Source organism: Serinus canaria, chromosome 11 (assembly GCF_022539315.1).
Source record: "Serinus canaria isolate serCan28SL12 chromosome 11, serCan2020, whole genome shotgun sequence".
In the NCBI taxonomy this organism is placed as follows: Eukaryota; Metazoa; Chordata; class Aves; order Passeriformes; family Fringillidae; genus Serinus; species Serinus canaria.
In genome coordinates, this window is record NC_066325.1 from 12969445 (window position 1) to 12991909 (window position 22465).

Genomic DNA, 22465 nt, shown 5'->3' on the forward strand with positions numbered 1-22465 from the left:
TTGAGAACAGCATGACTTCGTCTTATGTGCAGAGGAATCAGTCCCTCAGCATGAATTTAAGCCACTATAAGTGTAAAAGTCCTGGGAGATCTAACTAGAGACCAATTGCTTTTCCTCCCAGATGGATGCAGTGAGTCGCAGCTGTACGGTGTCGGTGCATTGCGGCAACCACAGAGTCAGGATGCTGGTGATGTTCCCTGTCCAGTATCCCAATAATGCTGCACCCTCCTTCCAGTTCATCAACCCAACCTCCATCACAGCTTCCATGAAGGCAAAGCTGCTGAAGGTGTGTAAGGAGCAGAGAGTGTCTTTATAAATGTACAAATGGTGGATACTTGACATCTAGATTTTCAAGATATAACTAAACATCAGACTTTGCTGAAGACATACCACAGGTCTTGTTGAACTGGTAAATTGTGAAGCCCATAGGATGAGGTTTTTGTCGGTGCTTCAGCCCAGTGTTTGCCTTTTTCCACTGCTTCTTCATTGCTCCTGTGTTCTAATGTAATGTGTATTGCCTGAGGATCCCTAACATCCTTCTCCTCGTGCAGTTGCCCTCAACCCAATAATAGACAGATGACCAGCTAAGCATTCACCTGCAGAGTGATACTATTTTTGAGCTAGGATGTTGCTTACTGCTCTACTACACAAGCTGCTTTAAAAATGAGGGGATTTTTTTACACAGACCCTGCTAATTCAGACCAGGTGTTGGATCATCTGGTGTAGCAAATACTATTGCTAATGAAATCCTTTCCCCAGCAACACATTGATGGATCAGGTTGGGTTTCTTCCTGAAAAAAACTGATCCAGTTTGCCACAAACTGAAACTTATAGGCTGCAGTAATATTGAAGCTAAGTCCTGGCTCAGCGTGCTGCTGGATGAACCTCAGTGCTCTGATCAAAGCACACAGCCATTCCTCAGAGCAGATAGCACACAGGGCTCTGATCAAAGCACACAGTGGCTCCAGTGGACCTTAGGGGATGTCTGTGACCTGTTCCTGGCATCTAAGCTGCTCTGTAGACAAAAAGGACGTGGGCAAAGTGTGGAGGTAACCATGAATAAAGTTGTGTCTTGTATGTATTCCAGATACTGAAAGACACTTCCCTGCAGAAAGTGAAGCGGAACCAGAGCTGCCTGGAGCCTTGCCTGCGTCAGCTGGTCTCCTGGCTGGAGTCTGTCGTGGTACGGAGAGCTGCGTGGGCTCTCTGCCCTAGTTTGTTGTCTTTTCCCATGTCCCACACTTCTGACTCTGCAGTGAGAGTCTGGCCTCGTTAGATGTGTAAATAGGCCCCTGTGACTGGCCATTACATTTGTGTGAGCACTTCTGGTTAATGTTGAAGAGAGCTGGGCAGATGATTAGATGTGTTTTGTTTTCCACAAATGAGGCCCTGAAGGTTTGCTTTGGGGAACTCTGATATCCAGGTTATCAGGAGTGACTGGAGATTGCAGAATCATAGTGGTGCGTGGGAGCTTCCCAGCTCATATTTCACTGCCAGGGCATGGTTATCACCTGTGAGAGAAGGTAAGGGGCCTCAGGTTGTTGATGGGTTCATTCTTGTCTGAAAGGCAGTGGCAGATGTCTTCACCTCCTCAGTTCAAAGTCAAAGGTCCTTCTAGTCCTATTCTAGAGTTTTTGTTTTCTTCCTTGGAAAAAAACCCAAACTGTGAAAATCTATTTTTTTCTGCAGCCTTCTGCTGAGGTTTTGTAGGGATGATATTGCAGATAAATCCAAGTCACACTCTGCTCTTAGCTGCGAGATCTGTGATACCTACTCAGCATCCCAGTGTCAGGTATTAGGTCTTTGTGTGGGTGAAGTGTACTGGAGTGGGTGTTTTTAGCATTCAGGAAAAGATTGGAGAGTCTCCTCAGGTTTCTTTTCTGAGAGGTTTTGTTTATTCATCACAAATAAAGGGCTGGGCTGTTTTTTGGTTTTTTTTTTACATGTGAAGGCTTATTCTGCTTGGTTGCAGCCGTAATACTGTAAGAGTGGGAACTTTCTCTGCTGTATGGGAATCTGATGACTTGAGGCACCACTGCTTTCAAAGAATTCATTTAGACTGAAGTTGTAGTATTATTTATCCAAATAAATGCAGATTTCTGCCAAAGTTCCTGTGGATAGTCCTGAGGACCCCAGTAATTCACACCACCCACTTTCCTCACTTGAAGACTCCCAACCTGTGTTTGACACCCCATGGTTGTGTGGTATTCCCACTCAAGGAGATTTGTGCATCTTTGAGGTATCGTGTTCAGCTCAACTAGCTGTCTTGAGAGTCATATCCAAAGTTTGAAAGTCAGATTTTCTGTTTAGTTTCCTCCTGTTCCTCCCCAAGTTAAGCTCTGCATTTCATCATGGTTATGGTGGGAGAGAAGTGTCTGGACAAGCAGCCAGAGAAGCTTTTTCCTCAAAGGCAAATGTGCCTGCAAGTGCCTCTGCAGTTGAAGCAGCAACTGTGCTCTGAGCTTGGTCTGTTCTGGCTCAAAGGATGAGCTCCTCCCGTGAGGCTGCTTGGCACTGCCATGTCTGCTGCTCTGGCTGGATTTCTCTGCTGTGGCAGCAGGAGTGTGACCTTGGGTACCTTCTGTTTCAGAACCAAGAGGACAGCACGTCCAGCAATCCTTACGCTCTGTCCAACTCAGTGACACCCCCCTTGCCCACGTTCGCCCGGGTCTCCAATGCCTATGGCTCCTACCAGGACTCGAACATCCCATTTCCACGGACCTCTGGAGCCAGGTTCTGTGGTGCAGGTCAGCCCTGTCACTGATACATTAAAACAGTACCTGGGGAATGGTCCTTTGAGATGTCTTGGGGAACACTTGCCTCTAAACAAGATGAGGCTTTGGTCATTGCCATGCAAGGAGTAAGGAATGGTGTTAAAGTAGTGATACTGTGGTAAATTTAGAGATGAGACTAGTTAGCAAGTGTTTGCAGTTGGGGTTGCATGTGGTGCTTTAGGATTTGGAAATGCAGGGCTAGCTGAAGAGATAACCTTTGGCTTATGGCATGCCAGAAGCATTGACAGATCTCTTTTTATAGAACGCTGTGAATAGCTGTTTTCCTTGCCTACTTCTCTGCTACCAGCATCACATTACTGGGTGTATTCTGACACTCAGTCTTCACAAAATTCCTGTGATTTGGGGTTGAATTTACCCCTTGCTGAAACCATATTCATATTACTAACCACCCTTTTCTCATTCTACATTCTTCCACTTGTTCAAAATAGCTTTCCCAAAGTCATTGAGAAACTTCTCCTAAATGGGAGATGGGATAAAATCACATCCAGGTTTCCAGGAGACCACATAGAGGGTAAAGTTCATTAAAAGCCAGGTTAAGATCTGAGTAAGAGCTGTTAAGTTTCACTGAGCTGTTTCAGATGCACACATGCCTTCTCTGAACCTGACTGCATCCCAGCGTGAGCACATTTTGAAAGCTGCTTTCCATACAGGCCTCCCTGAATTCCCAAGTGAAAGTAAAACACAATAATATTGCATTGAATAGGCCCAGTAAAACTGCTAAATCCTGAAATGCTTGCAAGAGTAGGCGGTTGAAGACACTTGAGAGGCTAACAAATGGGATAAGGCTTGTGAGAGAATGTTTTGGAGTTGGTTTCAGATGTCTGGGGCTCTCCTGTTGAAGACAAGAGTTGTACAAGCTGCATTGCCAAACATCACCTCACTTACCTCTGGAATAACAGTGGAGAGTAACAGCAAGTTCTGGTGGAGAGTTAAACATGAGCATTCATTTGCTCATTTTCTTTTCCTGTCTTTTCTCTAACAGCTGAAAGCCACTTGAAGTTGTGCGAAACCCCCATGCTTTGTAGTGGGTTTGCAGGAAGTTGATTTGGGTTGGGAGAATGTCTGCTTTTAGTTTATAATTACTAAGGGTAGTGGATAAGAACCAAGCCCCTTGCCTTTGATACAGAGAGAAATCTGGTCATTTAAGTTGAACCACTCCTGAGTAATCTCCTCCTTGTTGCATGTTCTTTATGCCATGTCATTTCCCTTCAGGGTACCTGGTGTATTTCACGAGACCCATGACCATGCACCGCGCCGTGTCCCCGATGGAGCCTACGCCCAGGTGAGTGCCCTGTGTGGAGTTTGAGGTGTGCTGCTGTCATGGGTAGGAAAGCAGGAAAATACCAGGTCCTGCATTGGAGCTAGAACCCTCCAGGGTTAGCTGTGCCCTCTGTGCAGAGTGCCTGGGCCCTTACGCCACAGGGCCTCAGCAGAGACTTCTTTCCAGGCAGTGGCACCATTGCTGGCAGCTTGGGTTAGTGGAGATGTCAGGTGTGAGCCTGCAGGATGTTTTGGTGGGAAAGGCCCTGGGAGTGTATTCCCTTTCTTCCAGGTCTCTGTCAGCTTTATCAGCCTACCATAGTGGCCTCATTACTCCAATGAAGATCCGCACGGAGACTCCGGGCAACCTGCGCTTGTACAGTGGGAGCCCAACACGCAGTGAGAAGGAGCAGGTCTCCATTAGCTCCTTCTACTACAAAGAAAGGGTAAGTACCACACCAAAACAGTGCTCCCAGCACTTCAGCCTTCATGATCTGTTTTCCTTTCATTTAGCATTGCTAGTAACAGAAGTTTTGTATTCCTCTCAAAAAGACATCTTTTTACAGGCAGCTCTGTCAAATGGATTTATCTCCTATTAGTAACTTTTTTACCAATCCTCTCTAGCATTTGACCTGCTTATTTTGATGTTTCTCTGTGCTGACCATCACAGTTCCCTTCAGTGCATTATGCTGTCTCCCTTTGCATTATGTAGGGTTAAAATCTCACCCTTTAAGAAGTTGTAGTCTTCAGATAGGTACAGGTAGGCAGCTCTTGCTGTTCTGGGTACTCCCTGACATATATATAACTGCAAAGGGTTGTGATTCTCTGCAGCTTACTGCCAAACCTTTCCTGAACTATGGGATGTGGTTGGTTATTTCTGTTTCAGGTGTCTTTTTCAGGGATATGTGCCCCTTTTTTTCTTAAACTAAAATAATTTCTACATGATTCTCTGAAGACCTTCAATTCACATAATTCTGGTTTAGGTGAAGGTTTTGCTGTTGTTCCTGTTTACAAGTCTTTGGAGAAGAGTGGGATTGTTTCCTTCTGGGACATGTTGGGTGAGGAAGACCTGTTGTAATTGTAGGGTGGCTGCATGGTAGTTGTAAAGCAGCTGTGAGGGCCTGATGTGCCTGGAGCAGATGCTGTGGGAGCAGTAGGCCAAGCAGATTGTTAGAAACAAACTGTGCTTCAGCAGGGAGTGAACTGGGTTGCAAAAATGCAGTAAGCTTCCACTGGGAGCCTCAAAATTTGGGGCAGAATTTGAGTAGTTTGTTCACTGTCCCTGCAGAGGACATAGATCTCTTGCAGCAATGAAGAGCTTCCAGGTAACCCAGAGAAAGCCAAAAGCTGTCTGCACTCTGCTGGCAGAAGAGTTTGGGAACTTGTGTCCCAGGAGCAGAGGAAGTCAAATGCCCATCCTTCCTGGGCACCCAGACAAGTCTTGTTTTTCTGGTGGTGCTGGGTGTGACAGCCAACCCTATCTCTGGGTGGGACTGTGTCCTGCTTACATGATGTCATTACACCTCCCAGCTGTGGGGAGAGCCCCTGTCCTCAGTGCAAATTCTGTTTCCATACAGACCCCAGAAGACTCTGAGTCCCCATCCTGGTTTTTTTTCCCACACAAGCTCACAAGCTTGCTTTTTTTTTTTTTTTTTTTTATGAAAAGAGAAAATAGTGCTGCCTGGAATTATAGAATAGAATTATAGCCTGTCCTAATCTTTGTAGGAGAGTTTATTTAAAGAGCTACCTCTGTCCTCTGCAGCAGGCATGTCTCTGACACAGAGCCTCTCTAAGATGACAGACAAGGCTAAAAATAACACGTGGAACCAGCTTGGTGCAATTTCATGTGACCTGTCTCCCCAGCCCTTGTATTGATGGCAACAAGATTTTTGTCACAGGGTAAAAGAATTCAAGAGAACAAAGCATGTGTGCAGCCATGTCTGCGGAAAGCAAAGGGAAATTCCTGTGTTCCCCTTCCCCTGCCGAGCTATCTCCTTGCATGCTGGAATAAATGTAAGAACCCTAGCAGGGAGCTGCTTCAAATGTTCTTGCAGATGAAGTAGAATTAAAAGCAAAAAACAAACAAAAAAAAAACCCTGTATCTCCCTTCAGCAAAGGTTTTCTGATTCTTCAGGAGTTGATGTCATGGCCTCTGTTAGATCAATGGTACATATTTTTTGTCATTTTGTTGTGACGGTTTTAAAAAGCCCAGACTCTGAATTTAGTTAACTCCTTGCTCTGGAGCTTGGATTTTATGTTCACATTAAATAAAAATTGAAATTTTGTGCATCAGATTATGATATCAGACAACCTTATCCACAAAACTGAATTTATCAGCCATAACCAAGTATTTAAATCCAATGTAGCAACCACTGGCATCCACTACCATTAGCAAACAAATGGAATTTGCCCATTGCTAGACAGGAAAGATGTCATGTTCCCATAAGGGTAGGGGAGCTGCTGATTCCAGCACAGAGCTCCTTAGTAAGCCAAAATGAAACTAAATCTGGCACTGAGCCTTTCTGTGCTCATTTAAATATGTGTATATGTATATATATGTATATATGCATACACACACACATCTATATATATATATCTTTCTTTCTCACTTTTTATTCACACATGCACACTCCTCATTTCTTCCTCCCTCTTTTTCACTCCTCAAAAAAGCCCCACTGAAGAGCAATAGTCAGCAGAAAGGAGGAGCTTTATTTGTACCATGGCAATGCCATTAGTGTTTTGAACCTGAATGTCTCTTAAAGAAGGTGCCATGGAGCTCTTTTTCTCCCCTGCAGTTAGAGGGTCCTGCCAGTAGGGACCTGGGGACTGCTCAGCCTTGCTGTACCTGGGCGTGGTGACAGGGCTGTCCTTAGGCTTTCCATCAGGGAACTGGTGAGGGGACTGAATTTAGTTTTGCTGCTTTTCTACTATACTGAATTTCCTTCAACTAACCATTTTCTCCTTCTCTGTGAGGCCTGCTGGAGGAACCTGTAGCGCATGGCTGCAGCCTTCTCCTCTCTTTTTTCATGGGGCCCTGCAGCCAGCCTTGGCTTCCTGGCTGTAGGGCTCTCCCAGTGAGATGCAAGGGGATGTAGAGGCTGAAGGCATGGTTGATGGTCCTGTCTGTCTATCATCAACTGAAAACAAATGCAAAATACATAGTACCTGACCCAAATATCCCCTTTTATTGTGTTGACTCCTAGAGATCTGTACACAAAACTTTTTTGCAAGTCAGTGTACACTGATGTGCTTTGAAAGATTCCATTTGCTGTTGCTGTAACATGTGTTGAATACCTACTGAAATATCTTCAAGTTCCTAATGAAAGCCTACTTTGGAGCTATTTGGCGTAGTCAATCAGTGAATTTGATTGCTTACTCAGTCTGAATGAGTTTCTCAACCCATTATGACAATATCCACATGGCCCTGCCAAGTAGCAGTGTCTCTACATCCCTTCTAATATCCTGACATATGGTTTTTACTATTTAAAATGAAAGTGAACAGTTACAGCAGGTTCCAGTGAATTAAATTCTGGAGGATGCTGGATGTTAAAGGGAATCTGAGTAAGCAGGAGTGTCTGTTTAACTTCCTGCAGATATCTGTGCGATGGCACTGGACAGCTGTGTTAAAAATGATGCAGTTTTCACTTAGCTGCCTTCCTCTTCAGGCAAGAGGAGTAAAACTTTAGAGTTTAGGCATGTGGGTCACTGGGGTGTTGTCCTCTGCTCAATTGATGGTATGAATAAGGTCACATGAAGCAGTTCAGTGCTTCTTGCAGTAATACAATTCCATGTGGAAGACTTTACTCAGATTTGTTTTTGCCAGAGTCTTCCATAGAGGCTGGCTGGGCACAGACACAGCAGCCCTTGCTCTGCCACAGCAATGGGTAATGCTGTGTACAGTTGTGTGAGGGTGAAAGTGGTTTGCAATGTTCGCTGTGTACCAGAGCCATTGGGAACAGTATCTTTTACTCTGCTGGTTCAGGGCACTTTTCATTTCAGTTTATTTACCTTTGTCTTTAATTTTCTTGGTGTCTTTCTTCCCTCTTCCTGGGTATAATGTTTTCGCGTACAGATGTCTCCTCGCTCTGCCCGGCGGCGTTGGTCCATACAAGCAATTAACGACTTCCCGGTACTGTGTGCTGTGCTAATTCTGTCCTTGATATGACCCTGTCTTCTGCCCAAGGGCCCAAGAATAAAATGCCACCTGCCTGCCTTTGAGTAACCTGCACAGAGCTGGGGGACTCGCACTCCACACAAGAGTGCGAGCCAATGAACGTGTAAGTGGGCAGGAGCAGACAGCAGTTTGCAAGGTGCAATTACTGACCTACAGGATGCCTGTTTCACCTGGCCTTGTGGTCAGGAAAGGATGCCAAGAGGTAATTTGAAGTGTAAGAAAAGATCAACCTCTAAGATACAGAGTGCACTGTAGAGGAGCTGAGTGATTATTATATATCATCAACCAACTGATGAGACTGACATTAGAGCACCTAATTTCTGGAAAGACAAAGCCTTGCTGGAGAGGGAGGGAAGATCACTTAAGAGCTGTGGAAGAAGCAAACTGGTTGAGTTTCTGACAACAATCTGTCATCTCATTAACGTGAACTGCCACTTCTCAGTGCAATCCATCACACAGTGCTATTTCCTGGATCAAAAAATACAATCTCTTTTTAACTTGTGATCTTCTCGCAGTCCTTGGAGTTGTACCACTGCATTCATTCAGAGTGGTTGCACTTCAGCCATCCTGGCAGGTACTCCCTCCTCCTGGCACCTGCCCTGCCGAGTCTGCTTTGACAGTTGTTTTCTGATTGTCAGGTCCACGTGTCCCTCAAGCTCCAACATCATTCGTGATATCATCTTCTTGATGATATCAGGATTGCTCAAGCTGTGCTGTACATGTGGGCAATTACTTTTTCATCACTCATCTTCCAAGCATAGACAAAGCTCAGAAAATTCCATTTCAGTTTAAAGATGATCTAAAGAGTCTGTTTGTCTTAATGTGTGCACGAACAACTGTTTTTTCACAGCTGCAGTCCTTCATGCTATCTCTTCATAAGACAGCAGGGAATAAAATAGAATCCTGTAACACCTGATTTAACTTGGTATAATGCAATCAAGTTTTCCTAATTGCAAGAATTCTAAGACTGTACTAGCAAATAATAGGTGAAAGAAACCAGAAGTAATTTACTTGACTCCATCAAAGCTTTTTGCAAAGAGCCCTTTGAGCAGCAGAGTTAAGAAATGAAGTTCTGTCTTGAATCAGGAGCATACTGAAAGAAAGAAAATCAAGCAATGAACTTGCCAGCTTGTGTGGTAAATTGCAGAGCACAAAGGCTATAGTTTAATTCCCTTACCACTGACCTGAAAGGAAGAGCAAGTAGTGATGTGATTAAGTTAAAATTTTCAGTAATGCATTTTTAAAAGGGATACAGGGGTTAGTCCAAGCCTTGAAGGATTAATTGTTTTTGTGGATAACCTTTGAAAGAGACTAAACTGACTCTCTAAAGGGGGCAGTAGTGCCTAAGGTGAGGACACGGGCATACACAAGGAGAGGCATAGGTTATTAGTGCAAATAACATGCCTTCCTTCTGGAAGAAGAGCTCAGCATTGCTGAAGGTGTTTGGGGAAGCAAGAGTTTAGCAAGTTTACAAGAAGCAATAATTCCTCTTTCTTTCAAGCCTCCTCTTCTGAAGTGCCCGTGCTTCAGGGCTGGTGCCAACTATTGATTGATGGACGCTATAAAGAAATATTCCTGCTGTAGGGCACTTGATTCAAAAAGGCCTTGGATTTTTTTAGCACTTTTATGGCAGGTGCCTGATACTGTGAGAGATGCTGGAAATAGTAAATGTTGATTATTTTGAAGAGAAAATCCAGGCAGTGCTGCATGAGCCACACGGGGGAGTTAATCTGTAGGCAGTTCTTCAGAATAAAGAAGCATAGCATTCTACAGGGAGGAAACAATTTTTCCATTTTATTTTAAAAAAATAAATATGAGAAATGGCTTGAACCTGACTTGAGCAGGTTTAGCTATTTTATACATGTCTTATTGCAGCTTAATCTCTTGGCATTGAGTCTGTTCTCTTCTGTTCACAACCTTTACCTTTGCCCTACTAATGCCAGTTTATACCACAAACCCTGAAATTTTGCATATGCTGATGTGAAACAGGCACTTTACATTTCAGGATCCTACTTCAAGCACTGCCTGCCTCAGCAGGATCCAAAGGCACACACACCCAAGTGTTCAGCATCCTTTCCAAGCAGGCAGCATTTTGCAACTCCTGCTGCTGAGTGTGCAGTGATGATGGTGGTTGCTACAAAGCAGTTGGTGGCTTATTCTTGGGCTATCTGTTTCTACATGTAACCCATTTACTGCCATCGTTATCACCTCAGATTGCAGCAAATTACAGCCTTGGGTATAGTAGTGCAGGTGCAGGTTGGCTTTTTTAGTCATTATCCAGTGCTGTTCCCTGCTGTCACCTCCAACCCATGATTGCCATAAATGCTCTGGTTTCTTTCCTTCTCGTGCTCTGAGGAACTGATGAGTCTTAATTTACTTATCACTGTAGCTATTTTCTTTGGTATCGTCTTCTCATTAAACTGAGGAGCAGCTGGGTAGATCAGTTCTCCTTGGCATGGATTCTAGGCTTCAGAAAGAGCTAGAAATGTTGTGGGCAGTGCAGAAGACCTGTGCCTTTGTCCTTCAGCTGCCAGCAGCTAGCTTGGTGCATGTTGATTCCTGCTTCAGCTCCAACTGTTATGTTCCCCGCTCCCCCTCCTGACCTGTGCTCCAGCCCCTGGGAAGAGATGTATTTTCTGTTGTACCCTAATGCTCCTGAGCTTGGTGACACCTTTTGATTACACCATACTGGGAGCTTCTCCTGGGAGAGGAGGTGGAATGGGAGGGAGGTGGACCTTGGCCAGACAAACCCAAGGTAAAGCTTTCTTTGTCTCTGGTAATCCCTGTTAAATGCACTCAAATACCACCTGGTGGAGAGCTACTTCTGTAATTAACATCAGCAATTACTGGATTCAAAGCAGAACTTCTGCTGTCAATGGTGATGAACTTTACCCCATCTGTGATGTTTCACATACTTCTGATTGTAGGTTTTTTCTAACTCTTACTTGCTGTAGCTGAGGTAAACTGGAATTGCAAAAAAAACCCAGGCTTTTTTAATGGTGACTCTACATATGATTTTTTTTCTGTCACAGCTTTAGGGACTGGAAGTGGTGGGCATGGGAGTGTAGTGCAGGCAGGGCCTGTGGCCATTTACTAATTCCATTCCTGGAGCTGCACCATTAAAGAATTAGAATTTCCTTTTTTGACAGTAAATAAGCAGAGTTAAAAGGAAGAAAACAGGACAGTTTTGGTTTGAGTCCAAGTTCTCAGGGGGTTCTGGTACATTTAGTGTTTCCATTTGTATGGTGATATGCTAAAAGCAAGCAGTGGAAACCATTCATGAGAGCTCTTTTTCATTCTCATCTTCATTTGTTGTCATTCTCCTCCCCCCCCCCCCCCAAAAAAAAAGACACAATTGCCTGTGGAAAATGATATGTGTTGTCCATGTTTGTAGTCTTGAAATGCCTGTTGGGAGGCTTTTTCAGTCTGTTCTTGCAGGGGGCAGGAGCAGGTTGAATCTGCTCCCAAAGACTGGGCAGAGGGAGCTCTCCATTGACTGTGAGTCCTGGGGGCAGCTGGCTTACAGATGGCTAGAAGGTGGCAAGTTGCTCTCCAAATTACCCACCAAGCTCTAGAAGCTCCTGTTGAAAGCCCTGCAGAATGTGGTTCTGTGTCTGCAAGCCTGGGCTCAAACACCTGCTCAGACACAGCACAAATAGCAGCTTTTGCTGTGAGAAGCCTGGTAGCCCTTCCAGGACAGTGCCTGAGCTCTTTCCTCCTGGCATGTCATTGCACTAGGGCTCCCAAGCTTCCCTCATTTATTGATTTTGGTAGCATCAGCAGCTCCTCACCACACCTGGGAGACAGCATTTGCTGTCCTGAGAAAGAATGAGGTACTCAAGTGCCACTGTTACTTGGGAACCTTGTTGTAGTACAGCCCACATCCTGCAGCATGGGATTGGCAGCTAAACTTCAAGGTGTTATCAAAACAGGATTAGCCTGCCCAATGTCAAGAGAGGCAGAGCTGATCCAGACTGTGTCTTGATTAGGAGCTGATGGACTGAAGAGAGGTGGGTCTCCCACCTGACCCCATTCTAGGCACCTTCCACTGCACAGTGCTCTTCACCTTCAGGGGACAGATAAATACTGCAGGCAGATTCCTCTTGGATGAGTTAGGATTTGAATAGATGTGGCAGAGAACTAGTCAGTCAGCTTTTCCAGAGCACTGGATGCTGACAGCCCTGTTTCTACCAGTGTTTCACCCCTCTGAATGCTGGGCATCATGCAAGCTCTGCTCCTCTTTACTCAGGGGTGGTGGAATATCAGGGCAATGGTGATGCTTTGTAACATCAGCATCACTGGGAAAAAACCCACCTTCACCTCCTTTGAGGCTGAAATGCCTTCTTATGTTATTGTCAAGCTGGAGCCTCTGATCCTCAGCAGTGTTCAGAGAAGCTTCAGGAGCTCATCCTTTTTGCTTCTTGTGGCATGTGTTAGTAGTATGCTCAGCATGGCAAGACCTCCTCAGCACACTGGCCTGAACTTGGGGCAGGCAGGCAGTGGCATTTCTTAAGGTCATGAGTAGTTTTATAAGGACATTTTCTGTCTGATAAGCCTGCCCAGGTTCTCACAGGACTGCGCGGTCATGGTCAAAAGCCAGTTGGCACTCAGCCATCCCAGAGCTGGCCTCACACCCACAGTAAAGGTGATCCTGCTTGCAGATCCAAGTCCTGCCTTTTCCATATCCCAGTCTGCTCTTCAGGAGCACCAATGTGAGCCTGTGTAAGCTGTGTCTGCCTTGCAGAACCGTCAGCCCAGGGCTGCCTTGCTGGCCCCTTGAGAGAGGGGCTGCTCTGCTTTGATGAGATGTGTGGGAAGCCCCAGCATGAGTGTCTCAGGAGAGCCTCCCTAGCTCAGCATGACCGGGTTGCTCTGTCGGCTCCGTGTGGCAGTGAGGGAAGGCGCCATAGGAGAGCAGCATTGCAAAGCACTGGAACCCTGCCCAGCAGCCAGTGCTTCCTTCAGTAGAGCTCCAGTGCCTTCTGCCTGTCGTGCTGCCACACATCCTCTCATCCCTCCTCCTCACTCTCCTAGAGCAAGGAGCTGGAAGAGGTCAGGATACCAGACAGATACTCTATGGTGTTTCACACAGCCAAGGTAGCTTTATGCAGCTTGGCTTTAAGATGGCCTCTGTATCTGTTACAGGGAGTATTTGGGAATCTTGGCTTCTTGTTTCTGTTCACTCCTGTAGGTTCCTCTCCTTTCTTCTCCCCCCTCCTATGCCCTGAGCCAGCTGTAAGTAGCTGTGAGCATGGTAGCTAGGGATCCTTGCTAGGAAAACTTGGGCCCTGCTTTATCATCTGCCCGTTGTTTGTTTGAAGCTGTTGATAAAGCAGGAGGTGGGAGCCCTGTGCTGGCACTGAACAGGGCTGTTCTCACCCTGAGAGGGCAGACCTAGAGACAGTCTGGAGCTGTGGGCTTGCCCTGAGGCAAAGGGTGCGCAGCAGCTGCCTCCAGCATGTCTCTGTGCTGACATTGGCTGAGGTCAGCAGTGGTTTATCTGCAAAGGGTTCCCAGAGAATGAGAATTGAATGGTCCTCCTGCCAAACTTGCCCAGGTTTGATTGGCATCCCGATGCTGATTTATTCTATTATTGGCTTTCACAGGGAAACTCACAAAATACTTTTTGAGTGAGTTTGACCTTGAGCTCGCTGCCTTGACCTGCTTTTCACTTCCTACAGATGGAGATGCTTGTTCTCCTGGGCATGTCATGGATGTTTTCCAGGGTAACACAGAGCCTTCTGAAAGGCAGGTTTGGGTGCTGCTTGCATTATTCCTGACCCTAGTGCTTTGTTCCCTGTCTCAAGCAGCCTGCTGTCCTCTTCCCCAGTAACACCTTGCCATTGGTTCTGCAGAAATCAAGGAGGTGGAAAAGCAAACGAGAGGGGACAGATGCCAACAACCGACCCATCAAAGCTGCTGGGAAAGTTATTATCCAAGATATTTCCTGTTTGCTGCCTGTCCACAAACTGCTGGGAGAGCTCTACATGTGAGTACACGTGGGCTGTCATCCTTTTCCAAATGAAAGTAGCTGTCTTTGGCATTACTGTGCTTTAATCCTGACATCAGTCAGCATGGATCCATGAGTGTTTCTCTACCTTCTTCCTCTGTTCTTGCCTCACTGCTTTTTTTGGTATCACTCTGCCTGTGAGAGGGCACCTGTCTCCTCTAAATCTGAAAAATATGAGGGAAGAAATTTGTGATGAGGTGTGAGCAGAGTTTGAATCAGCATCATCACTACAATTTTTACAGGTTCCGATTTTTACCTGCTAAAAAGAGAAATTATCAGTAGAAATTCCTTTGCAAATCTCATGTTAAATGCACAGCCTTAAAAATCTCAGTAAATGGCTGTAAAACTATTAACAGCTCATAAAATCTTTTTAATTTCAGAAGTATTTAATATGTTCCCACTTGGAGTCTTGGTTGTACAGGTCAGGTCTGTTGTGCAGGTTGTTCTGTGTTATTGGAAAGGATAGAGTTCTGTGGGTATTTTTGTGTTTTTGTTTGTTTTGGTTTTTTTTTTTTTTAAACAAAGGACTTCCTTTTCCCAGACTTTCTAAATCACATGGTTACAAACCCTCAGTTCCTGAATTTTCTTTCTTAGCTTTGGTAATACTGCCTGGTCCTTAACAGAATTTCCAATCTATGGACATTCAGGGAAGAAGCAGGTTTCCTTTATGAGGAAGGAAAGAGAGGGAAAAAAACCCTTCTTTCTCTCCCTTTCTATGTTATTAAAAAGAATATTCTTTTGAAAAACCTGTTGGACCTTTCTTCTTGGGACATCTTGTGTAAACAGCCTGACCCTTTTCCATGTACTGTAAAAATCTCAAGCAGTTGAAGTGTTAGGAAGATTTCTCATGACAGGCAGAAAAGCACATGTGGGCTTCCTCAGCCCACCTTGCCAGCCTGTCAAGGCTTCACACAGTGGGTGTTATCCCCCAGCAGGCCTGGTTCTTCCCAGTATGCCCCTGTCTCCCTCTGAGTCAGCCTGAGCAGACTGATGGATTGAATGGGAACAGGACCATGTAGCCAGTGGCACCAGCTTTTAGGGACAAGAATGATTCTGGACTTCGTGATACCTCAGCAGAAGTTTGGTCTGATATGCTCTTGGAAACGGTGTTGCTTAGAATCAATCCCAGCTAGTGTGGATTTAGACTTGATGTGTGGTGTATTAATAAAAGTGAATAGCGGGGGGGAGGATGGCAGTGACCCTTGAATAAGAGAGAAGGATGGGATGGAATCCTGGCCATGCAAAGAGCCTTGTATTGATTGGGAGGTCTGGGCTGTTCACTGCTGCCAGAGCCATGATCCCCCTTCCCCCTATTCCTCCCCACCTTTGTAGGTAATGTGCCAATCAGAGCTGAGTTACCTCCTTTCTTTTCAGACTGAATGTGAATAACATCCAGGAGACTTGCCAGAAGAATGCTGCCTCAGCCTTGGCTGTGGGCCGGAGGGATCTCGTACAGGTATGCCATGGAATCTGACCTCTTCCTCAGCATGCTGGGCTACCCTCCAATGGCTTGTGCTGTCACCAGCACCCAGAGGCCACTGGGGTTCAGCAGCTCTGTCAGTGACTCTCTGGGTGGTGAACCCAGCCTGTGGAGCAGCTGCCAGGGTGGTCCCCACCTCGCTGACTCTGGGCAGAGAGATTCCTTCCCAGGACTGCACACAGATTCTTTTATGCCCTTTGTCATACTGAGTGAAACACATTTTTCAGGGAATTCCTGTAGGCAAAGTGAGGAATGCAGCCTGCTTTTGAGTCATCAAATGGAGTAACTGTGCACAGAGTTGCCTAGCTGCTGTCAGCATTTTGATCCATAATTTTTTTCATACTTATGTAATTGTTCCCATTGTTTGGCATTCTGCTGGCACTGGGTACTAACTGCAGCTATCTTCTCCCAAGAGAGCCTGGGCCCGGGGGCCCCAAAATGGGGCTGGCTATTTGCCTTCAGCTAAAAATAGGAGAAAAATGGCTGTTGTGGCCCATGCTTTTACTGTGATTAGTCCATTGCAACAGGCAGAACATTTGACAGGACACGAGAACCTGAAAGAGATGGGAATTGGCAGTGCCATAGGAGCTGTGCACATCTCCTCAGCATTTGGCTCTTCCTAGAGCTGGATAGGCAACATGCATAGGCTTACCTGATCTAAGCAGAAGCTGACTCAAGCTGTTGTCTTGCTTCTTGGTGGGTTCTGCGACACCAGCAGAGAGAAAGTAGGTCTGATTCCCCATTGTCTGTTCTTCCTCTTGCAGTCTGGTTTGTCCACATTGGACCAGAGACCAGAGTTTGGGTGGAGTAACTTCAGCAAGATTTCTCTGAGATAACTCTGTTTCTATGCTTGGTTTTCCCTGTCCCGTGTAACTCCAGCCTGTAGTGCAGCTCACAGCAGACATACAGGCTTGACTTGCAAGTTACAGGTTTGATGTGCTCTGTAGCAGTGTAGGAAGTGCCATCTTTCCTGTTTGCTTTCTGTGCTCTCTCTTACTCAGCCCAGTCCTTGTTTCGGTTTCTCTTTGGTTGCTCTCTCTGGTTTCACAGGGAGCAGCTTTGGGGCTACTTTTTCTAGCTGTTTGTTCTTTGTACTTGGTGCATGTGGTTTCTCTTTATTGTCCATGTTGTCAGTTCTTTGATTTCTGCTGTCTTTTTAGCACCATGCTCTTTTTCCTTTCCTGCTTTATTTTTCATGCTAAACTAGGAACTTTCCTTTTCCCTGGAATATTCTAACTGTCCCATTTTTAAAGGCACAGCAGAAAAAAATAGTCCTAGATCAGTGGGATAGAGACTGACAAGATGGAACTATTTTCAAAGTAGAGGATGATAAATGAAGGAGAAATTTCATGTGAAGTGGTTAAACTTCTGAAATGGAAAAAGCAAACAGTGTCCTGTCTGTGCCAGGCTGCATTAGGAGAACAGTACTCAGTGATACCACTAATGAAAGGGTACTTCTCATGCAAATAATGATTTACCAGTAAACTTTCTGCCACCAGACATCACTGAACCCAAGAACTGTATCAAATCTAAACCATTTTGAGGCTTGTGACTATAAAATGCACTAATAGACTACAGATTCTTCTGCTTTTGCATTTAACCCAAACACAAAGTGAGTGGGACAGGGAAAGCTTTGGGTTTGTGTTATTCTCTGCATTATTCGTGACACAGAGACCAAAACTGTTCCCTGCTGTCAGGGGAAAAAAAAAACCAAACAGACAAGCTCCATTATTATCTGTCTGTCTGTGTGTGAATTTGTGCACACCTATGCCCTGGGAGTGTGGTTAATCCTAATTGTAGCTTTGCTGCTTTTCCTTCCTGTCTGCCAGGTTTGGTCACTGGCCATGGTAGCCACTGATCTCTGTCTTGGACCGAAGTCTGACCCAGATTTAGAGATACCTTGGGCACAACATCCATTTGGACGTCAATTACTGGAGTCCTTGTACGTGTCTGAATGCTGGGGAGGGGTTGAGGAATGGTTGCTGAAGCAGAACCCTCCATAACTATGTATTGTAAGGGATCATTTCAGGTTTGAGGTAGTGCCACAGCATGGATTTTTTTTCCCATCTCAAGCCTGTGATGCATCACAAAGGGAAACTCCAAATGTGTTTCTGACATACAGCAGGCAGCCTTTGACCTTCCACCAATCAGTCAGGTCTTCCTTGGCCAGCATTGAGCAATAGGCTAGACACAGGTGGAGCTCTGCTTTCCATGCCCACAGTGCTTGACTTGGAGATTTGGGTTTCCTGCTCCCCACTAAACGAGCCTGTTGGTCCAGCACCTTTTTTTCACCTTTAGATTCCCTGTTATCATATAGCTTTACTGGGAAGTGTTCCAGTGGCCACAAAGCCAAGTGTTAGCTACAAATGTTTTCCATGTGAATCTGCTCAGGAGTTACATAATCCATAACTGATAATATTTGTCAGTCCATGCTATTTGGAAGTGCAGGATTTGTGTGCTGTACTTTCCATGCTGTTGCTTGGCTGAGCCCTCCCCTGCTGCATGTCAGCAGTGGGAGCACAGCACAGGTTGTTCTTTATCACTCTCAGCCTTCAGAGCAAACTGGAAACTTCCTAGCCTCCTAGAAAACCTGCAGCAGCCTTTTGCCTTGTGCAGAGGGCTTTGTCAAAAAGATGTTGTGGCTGGGAGTGAGTCTAATGGCTCCAGCATTACATCAGAGCCCAAGTACTGCTGAATTCCCAGAGCTCCCATCTTTCTCCCACCAGTTAGGGTGTGAGTGTTTTCAGAAGGAGAACTTGGCTTCTCAAAGGTGTGACAGAAAAGCCAACCCAGTCCCTCAGTGCATGTGTCTCCTGTGGGCAGTCATGACACCCAAACCCATGTGTCCAACCAGCTTGAAATTAGCTGCCCTGGAGTCTCAGTGGTTTTGCTACTGAATTCTGCCCAGTCTCACATTGTCTTTTTCATTTCCCAGGTTGGCTCATTACTCACAGCTCCACGATGTCCAGACCCTGGCCATGCTCTGCAGTGTGTTTGAAGCCCAGTCCAGGCTCCAGGGGTGCCCCAACTCTTGTGTCCCCTTTCCTCAGCGTGCCTCCAACCTGACCTCCCACAGCCGATACGTACGATTGCCATTTCTTTCCCATTTGTCTTGGATATCTTTGAACATCTCTCACATAGATGACATGATTTATTCTCCTTTCCCCCTCAACAGCCCAGCTTTACTTCCTCTGGCTCCTGTTCCAGCATGTCAGATCCTGGGATTGGCACAGGAGGCTGGAGCATAGGTATGAGACCTGGCTAGTAAATAAAGGAATCTCCCACCCTTCCAGCCAAGGTTTTAGATGGTTCCTATGGTGGGGAAAAGAGGGAGTTAGTACTGGCTGGGATTGCAGATGTGCTCTGCCAGAGCAGTTCTAGGGCATTTGGCCAGGATGGTGTGACTCCGTGGCTGGAAGTGAGCCGGCCTTGCAGTATCTGTGTCGAGGCTCCTGCAGTCCAGCACCTTCTGACTTCAGTAAATACTTCATTCAATGAGTATCAAAAATGGCCCCAAAATGTCATCAACTGGCTAATTCCACAGCATTTGGGGAAAAAGCAGTGTTGGGCTTTCTTCTCTCACTGGAAGAAACGCAGCAGTTGGAAAGACTGGGTTCTTGATGCTATGAATATCCACAGAGGTTTTTCACTGTGACAAAGCGGGGCTCTGGTGTCAGAGACGAAACTTTTGGCAGATTCCTAGTGATACACACAGCCTGGGGCAGCATCAGCCCTGTTAGCACCACAGCTGTAACTTCTCAGTGTGATATCAATGCACGTGTGACATGGGGAAGAGAAGAGGATGGGGGTTAGGGAAGTGGATAATCTTTTGTAGCAATTATTAGCAGTCATCTCCCTGGCCTCAGGGCAGTACCTTGCATGCAGAGGCCCCTTTACGTAACAGCAGTCCTGGTGATGAGAGTCCTCCCTGTCTAGGAAAGAGGAACCCAAGTCCGCCCAGGAAAATGTTCCCAAGCAAACTCCATGGGATTGATTGTCTGGTTACTTTTTGTCTAAAGCAGAAGGCAAAAAGGATTCCTCCACATCAAATTTCTCTGCCTGGTGATGCCCATTAAGTCCTTTCACCAAAAGTGTAGTAGAAGCACTTGGCACGTAGAGGCTGGCACGTAGTTCTTGGAAGCGGGGCAGTGTTTATTGGAATGCAGAGGGTGGTAGGACAGAGATAGGACTGAAACACAGGGGTGCAAACCTGTGGTCTTTCATGTCCCTTCCTGATTGCAGTTTTGAGGGGGGAGATGCACTCACAGCCTCTTGGTGTTTGCAGCAAACAAAGACACAGAACAGACCTCCACTCCCTGGTGCGAGTCTTCTCCAGATGACTTCCGCTACGGAAACCTGACGTATCCTGATCCTCGGGAGAGGGAGAAGGACCAGCATGAGAAAAACAAAAGGTAGGTTATCACATGCCTTGGAGGTATTCAGAGATGCCTTACTTGTGTCTCAGTCCTGTGGAACTCCATGGCCAGGTCTCTTGGTGCTGTGTAGTACCACACCTGCCCCTTGGACCTTATCATTCACACAATTACTTGAAGAAGCTTCATCCTGCAGATCAGTGCTGCTGGGATTACACATGATACATCCCTAAGAGGCCATGGTGGGAGTCCCAAAGGACAATCCCCCCATGGAGTGTAGAACAAATCAAGGCCAGAGCAGTTTGTGTTCAGCACTGTTTTGGCAAAGCAACCCATGGGAGGTGCCCTGATGCATTTCCAGCAATGTGAGCTAGTTGCATAGCCATTACAGGAAAGAGGATTGCAACCAGAGTCTCTGAGAGTCAATCAGTTACAAGCCTGTTTGTTCCTTTAGGCTTCTGGATCCTGCCAACACTCAGCAATTTGATGACTTTAAGAAGTGTTATGGAGAAATCCTTTATCGCTGGGGCCTGCGAGAGAAGCGGGCTGAGGTTCTGAAGTTTGTCTCGTGTCCTCCTGATCCCCACAAGGGAATTGGTGAGTGTCTGGTCCAGTTGCTCAGGCAGAGCCAGAGCTTTCCCTCAGGAGCTTAGGAACGTGCAATCTGCAGGGCAGGATGCGTTGTGAATGGAATGAACACATTTTATCAGAGATCCACCCAAGCGAGTCACAACGGTTTAAAGTGGTTATATAGGTGTAATTGAACCTTGGTACAAATTGTTCCACAGGATTAATGATGGCAAACCAATTATTTAATATGAATAAAATATGAAGAGTTTATTTAAATTGATTAATATAATGATAATCATTTGACTAAAAAGGCCTTAATCAGAATTATTTACCACACAGTATAGAAAATTAAAACTTAAATTAAATAAATAATATCAAAGCTAGCTTAATAATTATCAGGTAGACACTGATGTCCATCCATAGCAATGACCATGGGCAAATCTCTCTCACTCAGCTTTGAGGAGTGACCTTGAGGGCTGTCCCCACCCAAGGTAAGGATCTTCACACACACCTAAGGGAGGTGTGTTAAAATTTTTCACCATTTAAAAATGGAACTGGTCTTTATGGTGTGAAGTGATTGACTGTCAGTCACACAATTTTAGATAAAATGTTGTCCTGCCTGCTCAACAGAACGTGCTTTATTTTTGAGTAAGATGCTATCAGCTCTTTGGTTTCTTCTTCTGTAAACATCTGCCTCTCCCTTCCCTGCCAGGGTTTTCACATCCCTGTTGATGCCAACATTTGCTTTACTATCCATGTGATGGGTCTAATTTGGGGTAGTGTGATCAAGCTGGTTTCAGCATTCTTCCCTAAGAACAGCAGGGCCCCCCACCCTGCTCAATCCATCACTGATAGCTTGCAAGTAAGGCAGAATCCAAGCAGTTTTACTCCTGCTTAAGCAGAGCACCCTGCTACATGGATAGTGTCCACTGGTTACTGAAATGTCACAGTAAATGTGGCATTTAACCTCTGACAGAGGCCAGCTCTGCCCGTAAATCGGTTTGACCTCTTCACAGTTCTGGGTGGAGGTGAGGCTTGCAGGTATTGGTTCAAGGGCTTTGTATACTGTAACATCTCTCCAGGAAAGCTGAAAAATTCACATACTGCCATGCCAGCAATGCTCAGCTCTGTGCTGATGAATGTCCTGTGTTCCCTCTGGGATGCCCTGTCTTCATCTCTGATCCTGGGCTGAAGTGTCCTTATGTTAAAACTGCAAGATCTCTAACTAGGTGAGCTAGCCAGCAAATAGGTAAAGAGAACTTTCCTCCTGAAATACTTTCAGCAGCGTAGATGCCCAGCTTAAGGACAGCTGCCAAATTGTCTTCACAGACCTATAAAAACAGATTTGTTTGACCTGGGGGGGAAGAAAAACAGGTGAAGGATGCCAGAGAAACAGCAGTAGTTTCACTTTGTCACCCAAGACAACTTCTGAGGAGTAATTGGGGTGAAAACAGGTGACTTAATCCACTGCCTATGCTCCTCCATGGCTGACAGTCTGATACAGGAGCATCAGGTGGGCTCTCTGATGAGAAATGGAGGCTGTTCTTGCTTAATTAATGACACTTTATAGTGGTAAGAGGTGGACAAGATGAGCAGGAAGTCTTCATGAGTCAGTGTCCCCAAAGCTTGAAATCCAGCTCACATTTCCAGCAGACAGATGTAGCCATCAGGGGAATTGGTGGGCCAGTCAGTGCTTCAGTGCTCCAGTTGCCCATTCCTTTGATCGTGCGGGGAGAGCAAACCAAGATCTCTAAACACCAGCCACCCTCCCATCCTGATGGAGCTTTGGGCAGTGTGAGGGGC

General features: G+C 45.8%; 1 protein-coding gene across 2 annotated transcripts in view; it reads left to right on the forward strand.

Moving 5' to 3' along the window:
* WDR59 (WD repeat domain 59) overlaps positions 1-22465 on the forward strand; it is a 49048-nt gene that overhangs the window by 24882 nt on the left and 1701 nt on the right. The window contains exons 14-25 of one of the 2 annotated variants that reach the window (XM_050978792.1): positions 122-286; positions 1088-1183; positions 2591-2747; positions 4008-4077; positions 4348-4501; positions 14040-14218; positions 15614-15695; positions 17549-17661; positions 18655-18802; positions 18895-18967; positions 20005-20131; positions 20547-20689. In XM_050978792.1, coding sequence (XP_050834749.1) covers positions 122-286; positions 1088-1183; positions 2591-2747; positions 4008-4077; positions 4348-4501; positions 14040-14218; positions 15614-15695; positions 17549-17661; positions 18655-18802; positions 18895-18967; positions 20005-20131; positions 20547-20689 — 1507 coding nt within the window. The remainder of the gene's footprint in view (positions 1-121; positions 287-1087; positions 1184-2590; positions 2748-4007; positions 4078-4347; positions 4502-14039; positions 14219-15613; positions 15696-17548; positions 17662-18654; positions 18803-18894; positions 18968-20004; positions 20132-20546; positions 20690-22465) is intronic. The other variant, XM_050978793.1, reaches the window with a different exon arrangement.